Here is a 16,917-nt window from a genome sequence, read left to right as displayed (position 1 = left end):
AGAAATACAATAAATACGAGGTTACGTATGATACAATATAACTGGATACACAGGCTATACATTACACCTCAAAAGTTAAATAAATGGGACCCAACAGAATCTGACAGATGTTTTCGTTGTAAAAAAGAAATGGGAACAACAATTCATGCAATCTGGACATGTGAGAAAGTAGAAAAATTTTCGGAAGATCTAAACCAGATATTAAATAAAATTACAGAAAACAATATACCAAAAAATCCAGAGATCTTCCTCCTAAGTAACATAAAAAACAAAGAATTTGGACTTGATTTGGATGGTGCACAAAAAAGATTTGTTAAGATAGCTCTAGCCGTAGCAAAAAAATGTATTATGTCAACCTGGAAATTTGAAGATAATTTGAGAATACAACAATGGTATATAGAAATGAATAAATGTATTCCATTTGAAAAAATAACATATAGTTTAAGAAATAATATTGAAATATTTGAACAAATATGGGAGCCATACATGAAACACAATAGAGAAAACCTACCGGGGACATTTACCACCTAAATTAACGAAAGGAGAAGGAAATGAAAAGAATTTACTCAGTGGAATTTCTTGTTTATTTTTATTGAATGACAACATTGTTTGACTGGTTTAATGTATCTTAGATTTTGTACTTTAAATGAATGGGGGGGGAGGTAGGGAGGGTGGGATGGGAGGAGGGAGGGGGGGAGAAAATGACTGTATATATTTGAAAAGGAAAATGTATGTATCTTGGTCAATGTGGTTTATGGTGTGAAAAATAAAAAATGTTAAAAAAATTAAAAAAAATTAAGAATATGATCCATGATAAACTATAAAAAAAAGAAAACAAAAATCCTCCGACTAATCTAACCCCTCCCTCTAACCAAGGTCAACTTGTAGAATTGTAAAGACATGGATCAAATAGCCACCTTCAGACACCAGATAGAGTGTCCCCAAAGCATCCAGACTTCTTAAATCTTCCAGATATGATAGTATTCTATGAATGGTATTATTCTTGTCAAATTTAAACTTTCTATCTATAAAGTTGATCTAATTTCCTCCAAGCTTAAATAGGACATAACATCATGTAAACACTGAGAATGAGTGGGTGGAGAGTTATCTTTCCATTTCATTAAATTGCTTTTCTAGCTATCAATGAGTTAAAAGCTAAAATTATCTCAGGTTGACGCCAAGAATATATTCTCTGCTTGAGAAAAAACAAACAAAGCAATGAAAGGGCGTGGTTCTAACTGATCTTTAGAATCATTGATAAAAGTTTGAAAAATATCTTTCCAATTTTTTTTTCTAAATTAGGGAACTTCCAGAACAAATGAATCAATGAACTTCAAAGATTTTACACTTATATAATGGATCAACATCAGCATAAAAATGAGATAATTTGACTTTGGTCATGTGTATCCTATGCATCACCTTAAATTGTAACAAACAATGTCGTGCACAAAATGAGCAGTCGTTAATCAAGTTAAAAGTGAAAATCCAATGTTGGTCTGAAAATTATATATATTCAGTCTAACCCTTGACTGGCAGATGAGGTGACTTCCAACTCGGCTCCAGCCAGAGAGGTCACAAGAGGCTCTGCAATCCACATTCCCACCAGGTTCCAGAAAGATAGGCCACATGACCCTCCACAATCCTCACTGCATTAAGTTACACTTTAAAGGGTATAATAAAGGTCACATTATACACCACTTATCATCACAGGATAAAATAAACAACCTGATATGCTGCTAATGTGACAAGATCAGGAAATTCTTCACTTACAACCCTCATCACCCAACAAACTGTTCTAAATTTTGTAGGGAGGAAATGAAATAAAAAAGACAAATATCCACTAGATTGTGCATGTAATTGGCTGGCAGTGGAGTAAATCACTGGCATGAACTTTAAGGGAAAACAAAATATGCTTTTCCACGTCATCATTCACAGTTAAGAAGCTTGCCGGAAGAAATGGTTGCCTAGACAATGCATTAGCAGCTGAGGGGAGTGCATCAAAGGCTGAGGGAAGTTGTGACAGAATATAGATGTTTTTGGGAGATGAATTGGATAGGGTTTTTGGTGTAGATCACATACAAACACTTTAAAACAGATCTTATTTAAAATACTGGAGCTCTGCTCATCCTAGACATGTTGGGACCAATAGTCTTTGCAAAAGCTTTGGAGAGTGCCCAAGAGGCTTCACTAATGGATTGTTGTTTACAAAAAGGCAACAGATGAAAGAGCTTGTTGGAACCACATTCTATCTGGAGTGGAACTTGCTGTTCTAAGAGGATCATGTGGTTTTGCAAGGAAAGAGAGAGAGAAAGAGAAAGAGAGATCAGTTCTGCCATTTTATAGTCAGCAGCTGGGACTGGAACAGGACAAGCTGGCAAGCTTGTGGAAAAACCCCATTTGGAAGATGGGTTGTAAGTGCTTAGTTCAGCCTGGTCAAAACCCTTGTGGTTCATGCAAGAAGAGTGGACTGGCTGTTTAATGTTTCATTTGAAGTAAAAGAAACAAAAAGGCACTCTGTGGTGACCTGAAAGAAAGAGGTTATCATCTTGGAGAACCCTGAGGGGGCAGGTTTCTTCGGCAAGACATTGAAATGGCTGATTAAAATGAAATGAGTTATGGGTGTCCAGCATACAACAAATCTCTCTTTGAAAACCGACAAGAACCTTTCTAAGCAGTAACCATTTTCCTTTCAAGCACCAAAGCCTGGTGAACTTTATAAATGTTAAATTCTGTGCACAGTATAAAAATTTCCTGCAACCGGTGAACTTGGAGAAATGAGAAGTGAGATTGGACTGTGAATCAAAAAACTTTTCTGAACTCAAACACACATTGCGTGCATGTGCACTTAGAATTAGAAGGGGGTTAAGTTAGGTGAGTTAAGTCAATAGTGATAAGTTAAAGCGTGATTCTGTTTTAATATTTATAGTTAATTAAAAGCAAGTAACCATTTGTCTTGGTGAATATCTATTGCTGCTGGGTTTTGGGGTCCTCTGGGCTTGTAACAAAGTGCACGAATGGCTGAGGGAAGTGCACCAGCAGTTGAGGGAAGGGCATGAACAGCTGAGGAAAGTGACCAACAGGTGGTTGGTGCCTTCAGAAGATATGGGGAGAACTCTGTCAAGAATTCTCCTACTAATTTCAAGGCTTAAGGTGACAGTTCCTTTCCTGTAACTCTAATTCAGCTGGTCCTGTCTTCCCAAGTCCTGCCATAGATCTTTTGCTGCAGAAGACAAATTGGAACAGATCCATGTCGCTGCTCAGACAGGAACTGATATGCTTCAACACCAGCCTCTCAAAACATTTAATCACTGTGGATGTGAGTGTCATTGGTCATTAGCCATTTAGGCAGATTACTGCACTTTTCTTGAGGCCTGTTTGAAACAGGTGGGTACCAACCCTGCCAGAGTGAGATGTTGAAGATATCTGTGAATACTTTGGCAAGATAGTCAGCACAGGTTTACAGTACTCGGCCAGTTCACGGTCATATTGCTGTTGGTGTTGACACTGGAAGAATTTCTGCTTTTCCCCACAAGATTTTACAGGATAATTTGCCTTCAGAGTCAAAAGACTCTATTTATTGATTAATGCATAAACTTACACTCTGAAGTATTCTGATTTGGTGCTTTTATAAATTTATTCACGATATATAGAGGTCACTGCCAATTGATTTTAATAGTAGAGGACATTAGGGGTTAAGCACAGTAATGAGTCTGATGTTACAAACAGGCAGACTGGGCACAGAGAAATACAATTAATAAAATATAATCTGGAAATGGTAAATTACATTTAATAGACTATTATTTCTTAAGATCTGAAGCAAACAAAGAAAAAAATGTAAAAGAGAATCTAAATGAGTTCAACAATTAGGTTCATTGAAAGTAATTTGTGTCAGTACAAACCTGAGATCCATCAAATCATCTCTTTTTGACTGTAATTCTTGGAATTTAGATTGTAGATCCATCACAGACCTCCGAATGTTACTCTTTGATTGATCATGGCAATGATCACCCTGTGGAGGAAGGTAATAGATCGTTACAGCTTGTCAAAATTATTTCACATTTTCTGCAGATGAGAATATGAAAATAGCTATGTTAAATGAAAAAAAAAACTGATTTAAGTTAAGCATATTTTGAGTCACAAAATTCAAAGACAAAAAATTCCTTCAATTCTATTCTATTTCACTTTGAAAATCTCACTGATGAGTTAATTGTCATACACATTACACAATGTACACATGCCCAACATTCTTACTTGCTGCTATGATACTTATAAAGAAAAACTATCATAGTAATCTAATTGAATGAAATTAAAAGAGACAATAAATACCACTGAAAGATAATAAACATGCACACTAATCCCAGGGTAAAACAGTGACTGGCAAACAATGCAGACAATTAATAAAACAAGGCAATTTTTTTTTCCAAAAACTTTGCTTCCTGAAAAAAATGGGGATTATGATAGACAATTTCAAGATGAACACAAAGATAATTTTAGATTTGCTGTATCATGTAGGAAGTTGGAGAAAGATTAAATGAACTTTTATTGAATTTAGTATCACATAATGATGCTGACACTTTGTATTAGTTCAACTGACCTAAAATTGTTTTGCCGCTGATTTTCATTTGTACTCAGCATCTGATGCTACTTGTGTCAGTGTTCAAAAATAGTTGGCCAGCATTGATGGACTCCAGTTGCCTTGATACTGCTTTTGCATGGTCGCAATGTCCTGGTGAAACCTGACTGCATCAAGATCAGCAGGGACGAAGTTCAAGTGCAAATGCAGAAAATGAATTTTCAAGGACATGCTGCACTTCATGGTTTTGTCTGCTTGAAGCAGGTAAAAAATTTGACAGGAAATCACAAAAATGGTTATATCTAAAAAATAAAGGTACGCGATAGGCACTTTTAAGGTGATTTTCGAGATCATCACCCCAAAATTCATAAAATACACCCAAAAGTGTTCAGGAAGCAAAATCTTCATTGTTCAGTGTACCATGGGGAGGTTCAACAGTCTGACAGCAGTTGCAAAGAAACTGTTCTTCATCCTAGAGGAATGGATCTTCAAGAACTTCTGGCCAAAGGTAGCAGTGAGAAGAGATTGTGACCAGGATGATGGGGGTTCTTTTTGATGTTGGCTGCCTTCTTGAAACAGCACCACACGTAAATGTCAACAGTAGATGGAAGGTCAAAACCTGTGATGGACTTGGCCTTTTGTGTCCCTTAAATTTCCTAGCCAGTTTGTGATGTAACCAGTCAGTAGACTTTCAGCCATGCACTTGTAGAAGTTTAATGGAGTATGCAGTGACATGCCAAATCTTCTCAGACACCCAGAATGCAGAGAAGGATGGCCAAATCACAACCACTGGGCTAACTGCTGCCTGTTCCCCTTTTTTAAGTGGCCCAATGAACATAGTATCTAACAATGAATTGCACTTCTTAGTTTCAATATTAGACATCACTGCCATGTTTAAACAACTACTACACTGAACATTGCGATGTTACTTGATGAAAACATTTACCTCAGTTAAAAAAACTTTTAACTCGATTTTTAAAAAAAAGTTTACCTCAGTTAATTAAACATGGTAGAACTGAAGATGGAAAATAGCAGGGGAGGGTTGAAAATTTCAGTCACGGTGGGGAATGAATACTTTTTCACATATGCAAGGAATTGGTTAACTTTAATTGCCTATCTTTAATAGCCTATCTAGAGATTTACACATTGCATCACAATCATTAAGGTGGACACTTGGGCCATGAACTGTATCCACTGCATGTTGTGGAGGAATGTTGGGGTCTGCCTTGTCCCTTTCTTGATCTCAGAAACTTGAAGATTATGACTTTCTCCATCACCTTCCAATGAATGCAGACAGGCACCTGGTCCCTTGGCCTTACCTTTCTAAAATCAACAATTAGTTCCTTGGTCTTGGTGACACTGAGAGAATTCTAGCACTACCCATTCAGGTTCTTGATCTCCATCCTGTATCATGATTCATCATTTCTAGTTATTCAGCCAATAACAGTAGTGTCATTAGCAAATTTGTACATTGAGTTGGAGCCGAATTTGGCTACACAGTCATTGATATAAAGGGAAGAGAATAGGGGACTAAGTACTCAGCTCCTGTGCTAATGGTCAGTATGTTGGAGGTGATGCTGCCAATCCTCACTAATTGGGATCCGCTGCTGAGTACGTCAAGGATCTAGTTGTGGAGGGATGAACTAAATTCCAGGTCCTTTAGCTTTATTATGAGTTTTGCTGGCATTATGGTACTAAGCGCTGACCTGTAATCAATGAATAACAACTTGACGTATGTACGTATGTTGTCGAGGTGATCTAATGGGGAGTAGAGGGTCAACATGATGGCATTTGCCATTAATCTATTGTGATGATAGGCAAACTGGTATGGGTCCAGCTTCTTCCTGAGATAGGAGCTGACTCGCTCTATAAATAACCTCTCAAACCACTTAATCACGATGGACATCAGTGCCATTGAGGCACATTCCCTGGCTGTCCTTGGGCATCAGAATGATGGATGCCCTTCTGAAACCAGTGGTGAACTCTGACCATCGTAGAAAGAGGCTAAAAATGTTCAGTTGACTCGCACAGATTTTACAGTCATGGCCAGGTATACATACCAACCATGCTTTCTGATGATTCACCCTCCTGAATATATGAATATGCATTACATTTTACATATTTTGAATTAAATGCCCATTTAATTAAAATTTTACATACAGAAATTAAGGAAAAACTTGGAAAATGCATTTAGGTCACATTTTATGACTCATTCCTCATTTATGGTGGTAGTGATCCTCCTTGGCCTCACGGAGCTACTTGATATTCCTACCACAATGGCATCAAATACATAATGGATCTGTAATGATGCTTTGTAAACTGCATTATCTGAGTAATGTAGATGGGAAAAGATACAAGGTTGACATGAACAATTTTTCCAAAGGAATGTCTATAGTCTTTTTGTTAATATTTATTTTTGATTTTTACAGGCTCAACAAAATTTTATATATACACATACATACAGAGTATGAGTTAATCCCATCCCCTTACTTCCCTCACTACCTCCCTCCCTTATACAATTGATGAAACAATCAATAAACATATTCTTTGGCTTGGCTTCGCGGACGAATATTTATGGAGGGGTATGTCCACGTCTGCTGCAGGCTCGTTGGTGACTGACAAGTCCGATGCGGGACAGGCAGGCACAGTTGCAGCGGTTGGTTGGGGTTGGGTTTTTCCTCCTTTGTCTTTTGTCAGTGAGATGGGCTCTGCGGTCTTCTTCAAAGGAGGTTGCTGCCCGCCGAACTGTGAGGCGCCAAGATGCATGGTTTGAGGCGATATCAGCCCACTGGCGGTGGTCAATGTGGCAGGCACCAAGAGATTTATTTAAGCAGTCCTTGTACCTCTTCTTTGGTGCACCTCTGTCTCAGTGGCCAGTGGAGAGCTCACCATAGAACATGATCTTGGGAAGGCGATGGTCCTCCATTCTGGAGATGTGACCCACCCAGCGCAGTTGGGTCTTCAGCAGCATGGATTTGATGCTTGCGGACTCTGCCAGCTCGAGTACTTCGATGTTGGTGAAGAAGTCGCACCAATGAATGTTGAGGATGGAGCGGAGACAGCCCTGATGGAAGCGTTCTAGGAGCCGTAGGTGATGGCAGTAGAGGACCCATGATTTGGAGCCGAACAGGAGCGTGGGTATGTCAACGACTCTGTACACGTTGAGCTTTGTGTGTTTCTTCAGGTGGTTGTTTTTCCAGACTCTTTTGTGTAGTCTTTCAAAGGCGCTATTTGCCTTGGCGTGTCTGTTGTCTATCTCTTTGTTGATCCTTGCATCAGATGAAATGGTGCAGCCGAGGTAGGTAAACTGGTTGACCGTTTTGAGTTCAGTGTGTCCGATGGAGAGGTGGGGGGGCTGGTGGTCATGGTGGGGAGCTGGCTGATGGAGGACCTCAGTTTTCTTCAGGCTGACTTCCAGGCCAAACATTTTGGCAGTTTCCGCAAAACAGGACGTCATGCGCTGGAGAGTTGGCTCTGAATGGGCAACTAAAGCGGCATCGTCTGCAAAGAGTAGTTCACGGACAAGTTGCTCTTGTGTCTTGGTGTGAGCTTGCAGGGGCCTCAGATTGAAGAGACTGCCATCCGTGTGGTACTCGGTGTAAATACCGTCTTCATTGGCTTGTTTCAGCATCATGCTGAAGAAGATAGTAAAGAGGGTTGGTGCGAGGACGCAGCCTTGCTTCACGCCGTTGTCAATGGAGAAGGGTTCGGAGAGGACATTGCTGTATCTGACCCAACCTTGTTGATTTTCGTGCAGTTGGATAACCATGTTGAGGAACTTGGGGGGGCATCCGAGGCGCTCTAGTATTTGCCAAAGCCCTTTCCTGCTCACAGTGTCAAAGGCTTTGGTGAGGTCAACAAAGGTGATGTAGAGTCCTTTGTTTTGTTCTCTGCACTTTTCTTGGAGTAGTTCCTCTGTTTGCGCGAAAGCCACACTGTGATTCTGGGAGGACATTTTCGGCGACACTAGGTATTAGTCTATTAAGGAGAATCCTAGTGAAGATTTTGCCTGCAATGGAGAGCAGCGTGATTCCCCTGTAGTTTGAGCAGTCTGATTTCTCGCCTTTGTTTTTGTACAGGGTGATGATGATGGCATCACGAAGGTCCTGAGGCAGCTTTCCTTGGTCCCAGCAGAGCATGAAAAACTCATGCAGTTTGGTATGCAGAGCTTTGCCGCCAGCCTTCCAGACCTCTGGGGGGATTCCATCCATACCTGCTGCTTTGCCACTTTTCAGTTGTTCAATTGCCTTATATGTCTCTTCCCGGGTAAGGACCTCATCCAGTTCTAGCCTCAAGGGTTGTTGAGGGAGCTGGAGCCGGGCGGATTCTTGGACTGAGCGGTTGGCACTGAAAAGGGATTTGAAGTGTTCTGACCATCGATTGAGGATGGAGATCTTGTCGCTGAGGAGGACTTAATACAGAATCAATTAACTACCCATCCCCGTTATATAAAAAAACCACACACACATGATTTCTGCATCATCTCCTTTGCTAGAAGGGCAAATAAATCAAACTGGGTGCCAATATAATTCAAATAATGTTTCCATATTTTAACAAATGTGTCATAATTCTTTCTTATATTGTAAGTGATCTTCTCTAAGGGATGCATCTCTGAATTTCCATATTCCATTGTGAGATGGTTAACTGGGAGTCTGACTTCCATGAAACCACCTAAGATGATTGTCACAAAAGAAATTTGGTGTTTTGATAACTTAAAACTCATGTTGCCAATGTCTCCCAAAAGATACACTTCCAGATCTTGTGGAAATCCACTTCTGTAATTTTCTTCAGAATGTCCTCCAAATTCACCAAAAAAGGCCTTTGTACATAGCCAGGTGGAATGGACGAATGTTCCAATCTCCACACCACATCTAAACCACATTTCCGAAAAATCAGATTTTGATTTATGTAATTTTTGTGGTGTGAGTTATAAGTGATATAAGAAATTACCATGACTACCAGCCCCCCCACATCTCCATCGGGCACACAAAACTCAAAACGGTCAACCAGTTTACCTATCTCGGCTGCACCATTTCATCAGATGCAAGGATCGACAATGAGATAGACAACAGACTCGCCAAGGCAAATAGTGCCTTTGGAAGACTACACAAAAGAGTCTGGAAAAACAACCAACTGAAAAACCTCACAAAGATAAGCGTATACAGAGCCGTTGTCATACCCACACTCCTGTTTGGCTCCGAATCATGGGTCCTCTACCGGCACCACCTACGGCTCCTAGAACGCTTCCACTAGCGTTGTCTCCGCTCCATCCTCAACATCCATTGGAGCGCTTACACCCCTAACGTCGAAGTACTCGAGATGGCAGAGGTCGACAGCATCGAGTCCACGCTGCTGAAGATCCAGCTGCGCTGGATGGGTCACGTCTCCAGAATGGAGGACCATCGCCTTCCCAAGATCGTGTTATATGGCGAGCTCTCCACTGGCCACCGTGACAGAGGTGCACCAAAGAAAAGGTACAAGGACTGCCTAAAGAAATCTCTTGGTGCCTGCCACATTGACCACCGCCAGTGGGCCGATAACGCCTCAAACCGTGCATCTTGGCGCCTCACAGTTTGGCGGGCAGCAACCTCCTTTGAAGAAGACCGCAGATCCCACCTCACTGACAAAAGGCAAAGGAGGAAAAACCCAACACCCAACCCCAACCAACCAATTTTCCCTTGCAACCGCTGCAATCGTGTCTGCCTGTCCCGCATCGGACTTGTCAGCCACAAACGAGCCTACAGCTGACGTGGACTTTTTACCCCCTCCATAAATCTTCGTCCACGAAGCCAAGCCAAAGAAGAAAGAAGAAATTATACTGCACTAATTTATATCTTGTACAAATGATTCCAGGCATACATAGGGTCTTTCCACCAGTCTTCATTAATTTTTGCATCCAAGTCTGACTCTCACCTCTCCCTAGATCCATGCAAGTTCGGTTTTAGACTCTCACTTTGGAATATGTAATACATTCTAGATATATATTTATATACATTCCCCTGTCAAATTAGAATCTCCATGTTTTTGCATCTAGGTAAAATCAAATCTGGTCCTAATTTTCCCCTTAAGAAAGATTTTAGCTGCAGATAGCAGAAGAATATTCTAACAGACAAATCATATTTATTTCTTAAATATTCATATGTCATTAACTCCCTTTGTAATTAACAACCTTGATATATCTGATACCTTTCTGGCACCAGATGTCCAGGATCTCATTACCCATAGTAAAGGGTATTAAATTATTTTGGGTCAGAGGTGTTTTTTGGAGATACTCCAATTTTTAATCCAATACATTGATTTGTTTTTACCAAATTTGTAGTATATGTTTTTGTATTGGGTTATTTGATTTCTTTGAAATTAATATAGTATTCAATTTGTAAATAAATTCTCTTGCTATCTTTTCATTTATGAAATAAATGAAATATAGAATGTCTACAGTCTTGACCAGAAAGCAGAAGCAAATGTATTCCTTCAATTCTCTGCATACAGTTATGTACAATAACCAGCTTAAAGGTAGGAATGGTCTTAAATGACCATCCACCCATGTACCTAATCAGAGAATAAAATAATTGAGCTAATGGTAAGTGACACAAGGTTTCTACCAGTCTGATTTATTTTTTTCCACCTATAATTTCACTTCAATTTAGGATGTGTGACTCTTCAAATTCAATAAAATCATGGTTGATTACTGATCCAAAACTGTTTACCTCATTTACACAGTCCCCCAGTAACTTTGCAGCATCTGGCCTTCCAAAGGATGAACTGTTCTTCCTGGATACAACCAAATCCACGTCATACTTAATCGTCTGTGGAGATTTGTGACGAAAGGGTTTTGAGATGGAGGCTTGAAGTACTGAACTATGAAAAGGAGATTGTGCATTTGGGAAACTTGTGGTTAAAGACCCTGTAACAACAATTTTAAAGCACAATAAGAAAATAATAATTTTGGAATTACTTAATCAAAGCACAGAATTCAAAATTTATCACAATGTTAACATCACAAGCACAAGACAATTTTTGCTCAAAATACAAGGCAACAGACAATAATGTGATGCTGAGAATGTGTCAACTCCAGTTTAACTGCATCCATTACTGTAGTGAGATAAATAATCAGTAGTCATGTATTAACAGCTCACAGTGTCGTACAATAAGTAATAAATTCAATATGGAGTTTCCCTTTATTCCATTTGGTGACAATTCTTTTGACTTTTCCCTCCATCTGTTTCTGCCGAGCAAAACAAATCATAGGGTCATAGACTCATAGAACAGCAGGCAGGTCCTTTGAGACACCCTGTCCACCTTGACTATTAAGTACCTGTCTATACCCAGTCAAGTTTATTGTCATCTGATTTTACAAGCGTTACCCGACAAAACATCGTTCCCTGGTCCCTCAGTGCAAAACATGCAGACATACAACCAGACACAAAACACATACAAATAATACATATGCAGGACAAGTATTTTATCTCTAAAAATAAATATAATTTTGTACAAATGAGAGTCTCGAATGGTTAGTGTGAGCAATTCCTTTGGTCGTTCAGCATTCTCGCTCCCCATGGCAGGAAGCTGTATCTCAGCCTGTATCTCTTACCTGATGGAAGCAGCTGAAAGATGCCCTGTGTAGGGTGGAAGGGGTGCTCAATGATTTGCACGCCCTCTTCAAACAACGATCCAGCAGAAGGTCGTTGTCGCATACTTACCTTCGGCGGGAGCGGTGTTGGCTGCTGCTGATGACGTAAGCGATGCAGCGCATGGGGATAATAGTGCACATGCATGGGTGTGTTAAGCAAATAGTACATGGGTGATGAATCTCAGATGCAGAAGGAGGAGAATGAGAGAGGCAGGATCACCCATGTGGCAGTGAGCCAATGAGAAGTTGAGAGGAATTTAGCTGGATATTTGGGGAATTGAAGAATGCAATGTTGTGTTTAGAGAATAATAAAAGAAAGTTGACTTCACGGTGTGCTGAAAGAAACGAGTGTATTCTTTGTAAGCCGTGGTAAATCACCGACTCAGGCAAAGTATAATATGTTTGGTCAAGTACTCTGGGCCATCAGCTGTGAGGGTAATAGTGCACATGCACAGATGTGTTAAGAGTCAGTAAACAGGTGATGAATCTCAGATGCAGGAGGAGAGTGTCATGATCATCCATGTGGCAGTGAACCAATGAGAAGCTCAGAGGAGTTTAGCTGGGTGGTGTTTGGGGAGTTGAAGAATGCAATGTTGCATCTAGTGAATAATAATAAAAGGAAGCTGACTTCATGATGTGCTGAAAGAAACTAGTGCCGTTACAAGATCACATCAATTGGCTCTGGGGGGGGGGGGTGGTAAAGAGGTGAAGGAAACACCAAAGATCCTCTCTCCTACTCTTTTGGTCCTGTGGATTCACCTCTGCTCCATTTCTCTGCAGCAACCATACCACACTGTGATGCAACCGGCCAGGATGCTCTCGAAAGAGCTCCGAGCCTTGTCACAGCCTGACCGCCAGCCCCTAGGCAGTTACATTTTTCTTGACTTTACCTGATTGGGATGGAACAGACCCCTCCCCCGCCCCTCCCTCAGTAGGATAGATAGGGAAGACAGGGTGGTGAGACACCAAGGTCCACACTATATCAGTGTGCCTATGAAATTTAAATATGGTTGCCAAATTTTTAGGAAGGTGTTATATTTTTTTCCTTAAGTTATAGGCAATTTTCTCCAGGGGAACACAGCTTTGCATTTCTGTATTCCAGCGAGCAAAAGTGGGAGTCAGATTTCCAGGTAACCGGTGTAAATGCACTTCCTGGCCATGCTAATGTGATCATTACAAATTGGTTTTAGAACTTGGACAGCTTCATCTTAAACTTTATGTCTATCATATTTCCCAATAGGAACAGCTCTGGGTCCTGTTGGAATTCTTTACCTATGATTTTTTTCTAGGGCTTGGCCTAGTTCCACCCAAAAGGGTCTCACCTTCGTACGTGTCCTGGTTGTATGCACAAAGGGTCCTGTCGCAATGCCACATCTGAAGCCTTGGTCTGAAATTTCTGGTTTAGTCTTATTCATTTTTTTGCAGTGTCAAATATAAGTGGTGAAGAACATTATACTGCAGCAGCCTATACTTCACATTAATAATTGCAATCATGCCGTTCTGAAACAGGTCTGACCAGCACTGCTCATCAATTGTTGTTCCTAAGTCCGACTCCCACCTTAGCCTTGATTTGTGAAGGTCCGGTTTAGAGCCTTCTGCTTGGAATAAGAAATACAATGCCAAGATGAACTTCCCTGTGTTCCCCTTTTAAATGAGGGTCTCTATGTCACTGCACATTGGTAAAGTCATGGATGGACCCTAATTTGTCCCTCAAAAAAGATCTTATCTGAAGGTAGCAGAGGAACATCTCATTTGACACATCATATTTATTTCTGAGTTGCTCAAATGACATTTGTTGCCCCTGCTTGTAACAGTTCTCAATACACCTGACCCCCTTTCGGCACCAGGTGTCCAGAATCTTGTTGTCTACTGTCAATGTGACTAATCTATTCCAAGTCAGGGGTGTTTTGGGGACAGCCCCACTTTAGACCCTACATATTAATTTTCTTCCATATAGAAATTATGTGTTTTAATATGGGGCTGTATTTTTTGCTAGATAGTAATTTAGTATGCCATTTATAAATAAAGTCTCCTTGTACCTTTTCACCCACCATGTGCAGACCAATTTCTGCCCAGGATAGCAAGTCTCCCCCATTAAATAGTGAAGCAATATACCTCGACTAGGCTGCCCAACAATATTTCTTAGAGTCTGGTAACCTTAAACTATCCAGACTGAAGTCCCAGTTAATTTTTCCCATAGAAACCCTTACTACCTTGCCATTCCACAGAAACTAACATGTAAATGTAAATTCTGAAAGAATCCTTGGGACAATGCCATGGGCAGAGTCTGGAAGAGGTACTGAAGCCTTGGCAACACATTCATTTTAACACAGTTGACCCTGCCCACCAGCGAGATAGGCAGGGTCATTCACCTATTTAAGACCTCCTCAATTCTCCTGAGAAAGGGGGTATAGTTTAGCTTATAGGAATTATTTATGTTATTATCGACCCTAACTCCTAGATATTTTATCCTGTTTTGTGCCACTGCAAATGATTATTCTCTTGACATTGACTGTAATCCCTCTTAGTAAGGGGGCATGACTTCACTCTTATCTAAATTGATCTTATACCCAGAGCCCTCACCATGGTCTTCCAGAGTAGATTACAGCCTGGCCAGCAAGTTTACGGAGTCTGTCAAATATATCAGCACATCATCAGCAAATAAATTGATTTTGTGTTCCTCCTGGCCTACCCTAAATCCCTCAATGTCTGGATCCTGGCGAATGGTCTCGGCCAATGGCTCCATAGCTAGTATGAATAGAGCTGGAGATAATGGACACCCTTGTCTACTAGATCTTGACTGTGGAAAGGCTGAAGAAATTTGCCCATTGGTCACAACTTTAGCCTTGGACACATGGTACACACCCTTAACCAATTTATAAAAGTTTGCCCTAGCCCTAATTATTCCAGCACCTTCAACAAGAAGTCCCACTCCAGTCTGTAAAATGTCTTCTCTTCATCCAGGGCTACAGCTACACTTCTTTCATCCCTTGACTGTACCACATGCGTTATACTCAGAAGCCTAATTATATTGTCCACCACCTGCCTTTTTTGCACAAAGTCCACTTAATCCTTATTATTAATTTTGGAAAATGTTTCACCAATCTATTTGTCAGGGCTTTGGCAAATATCTTATAGTCTGTATTTAATAACGCGGTTGGTCTATAATAGGATGGTTTCAGTGGATTCCTGCCTTTTTTGTGAATCACCTAATAATTGCTATTGAAAAGGATTCCAGAAGGGTTTGGGTCTCAATCACCTGGTCTACCTCCATCATAAAAAGAGGTATCAGTAAATCCTTACATTCCTTGTAGAATTCAGGCAGGAATCCATCCTCCCCTGGAGATTTGTTAGTCTGTAGTAAACTCAATGCCTTTCCTATTTCTTACTCTATGAATGGGAAATCTATCCCTTCCTGTTCTTCTTGGTCCAAATTTGGTAGTTCCAATTTTGACAAACTCGTTGATCTTACCTGTCCCCCCTGCCAATTCTGTTTTATATATATTTTCATAAAATTACCTAAAAGTCTCATTAATTTCTTGACATGTACAAGATACTGTCATTCCCGGTTTGTATCACATTGATTGTCCTTAAGGCCTGTTTTCCCTCAACTGCCAGAAGAGAACTTAATGGACTCTCTCCTCCAATTTGTAATTTTTTTGTTTTGACCTCATTATGGCCTTTTCTATACTATATGTTTGAAGCATATTGTATTTCAGTTGTTTATTTGTTAGAGCCCCACAATGTTCTTCAGAGCCGGATTTTTGAAAGTCCTTCTCTAAACAAGTAATGTCCATTCCAATTCTTCCACCTCCCTCATGTATTCCTTTTTTGTCTGCTTTAGTGTATCCAATTATTTGACCTCTCAGATATGCCTGGAGGGAGTCCCAGAGGAGAAAATCTATCTGGAGTAGAGGGACAGTAGGTCTCACAGAATATGTCTATGTATTCTAACAAAGCTACAAAACTCCAGCTTCTTTACCAGCAACATATTAAGGCATCATCTGTACACCATCTCTTGCTTATCCAACATTTCTATGATTAATGTCAAAGGTAAATGGTCTGACAGAAGTCTCACTGTGTACTCCATCTGCATGATCCTACTCTCTATGTGGGCTGAAGCCAGAAATAAATCTATCCTTGAGAAGGAATCATGTTGCCTCAAGAAAAAGGAGTAATCCCTCTCCCTTGGGTGTTTTTGCCTCCATACATCTATCAAATTCAGATCCTTTGCTTTTTTTTTCTGCTGACTTGTCCAGGACAGGATCCAGACAAAAGTTAAAGACCCCACCAACTAGAATATTTTTTCTTCTCTCCATCAGTTTCAAAAAGGTATCTTGTATGAACTTTTTGTCATCAAGATTGGGGGCATATACATTCACTAGGGTCCAGGACTCTGAATAAATCTAACAGGGCACCATTACAAACCTCCCTGCTCTGTATGTGATCATACTTTCCATTCTCACCAGAACACTTTTTCCTATCAAGACTGCCACACCCCTTGCCCTGGAACCAAACAAGGAGGCTATTACCTGGCCCATCCGTCCTCTTTTTAACTTTTGATGTCCTGCTCTGTTAAATGTGTTTCCTGGAGGATGGCCAGATCCACTAACATTTTCTTTGTGTGTGCCAAGACTCTTTTCCATTCAGACTGTTTACGTTCAAACTTATATATTTGATATTATTGGCCATTGACCCAGAGATTCTTCCCAAG

At 40.4% G+C, this 16,917-nt stretch overlaps 1 protein-coding gene across 3 annotated transcripts in view; it reads right to left on the bottom strand.

Moving 5' to 3' along the window:
• The window catches only part of LOC138757721 (coiled-coil domain-containing protein 158-like), a 201,327-nt gene that overhangs the window by 147,942 nt on the left and 36,468 nt on the right, over nucleotides 1-16,917 (bottom strand). For all 3 annotated transcript variants that reach the window (XM_069925480.1, XM_069925479.1, XM_069925481.1), the window contains exons 5-6: nucleotides 11,281-11,477; nucleotides 3,900-4,009 (exon numbers count right to left, since the gene is read on the bottom strand). In XM_069925480.1, coding sequence (XP_069781581.1) covers nucleotides 3,900-4,009; nucleotides 11,281-11,477 — 307 coding nt within the window. The remainder of the gene's footprint in view (nucleotides 1-3,899; nucleotides 4,010-11,280; nucleotides 11,478-16,917) is intronic.

Source organism: Narcine bancroftii, chromosome 3 (genome assembly GCF_036971445.1).
Source record: "Narcine bancroftii isolate sNarBan1 chromosome 3, sNarBan1.hap1, whole genome shotgun sequence".
Lineage (NCBI taxonomy): Eukaryota > Metazoa > Chordata > Chondrichthyes > Torpediniformes > Narcinidae > Narcine > Narcine bancroftii.
Note: the sequence above shows the minus strand (reverse complement) of the source record. Positions and strands in the feature narration are given on the sequence as shown.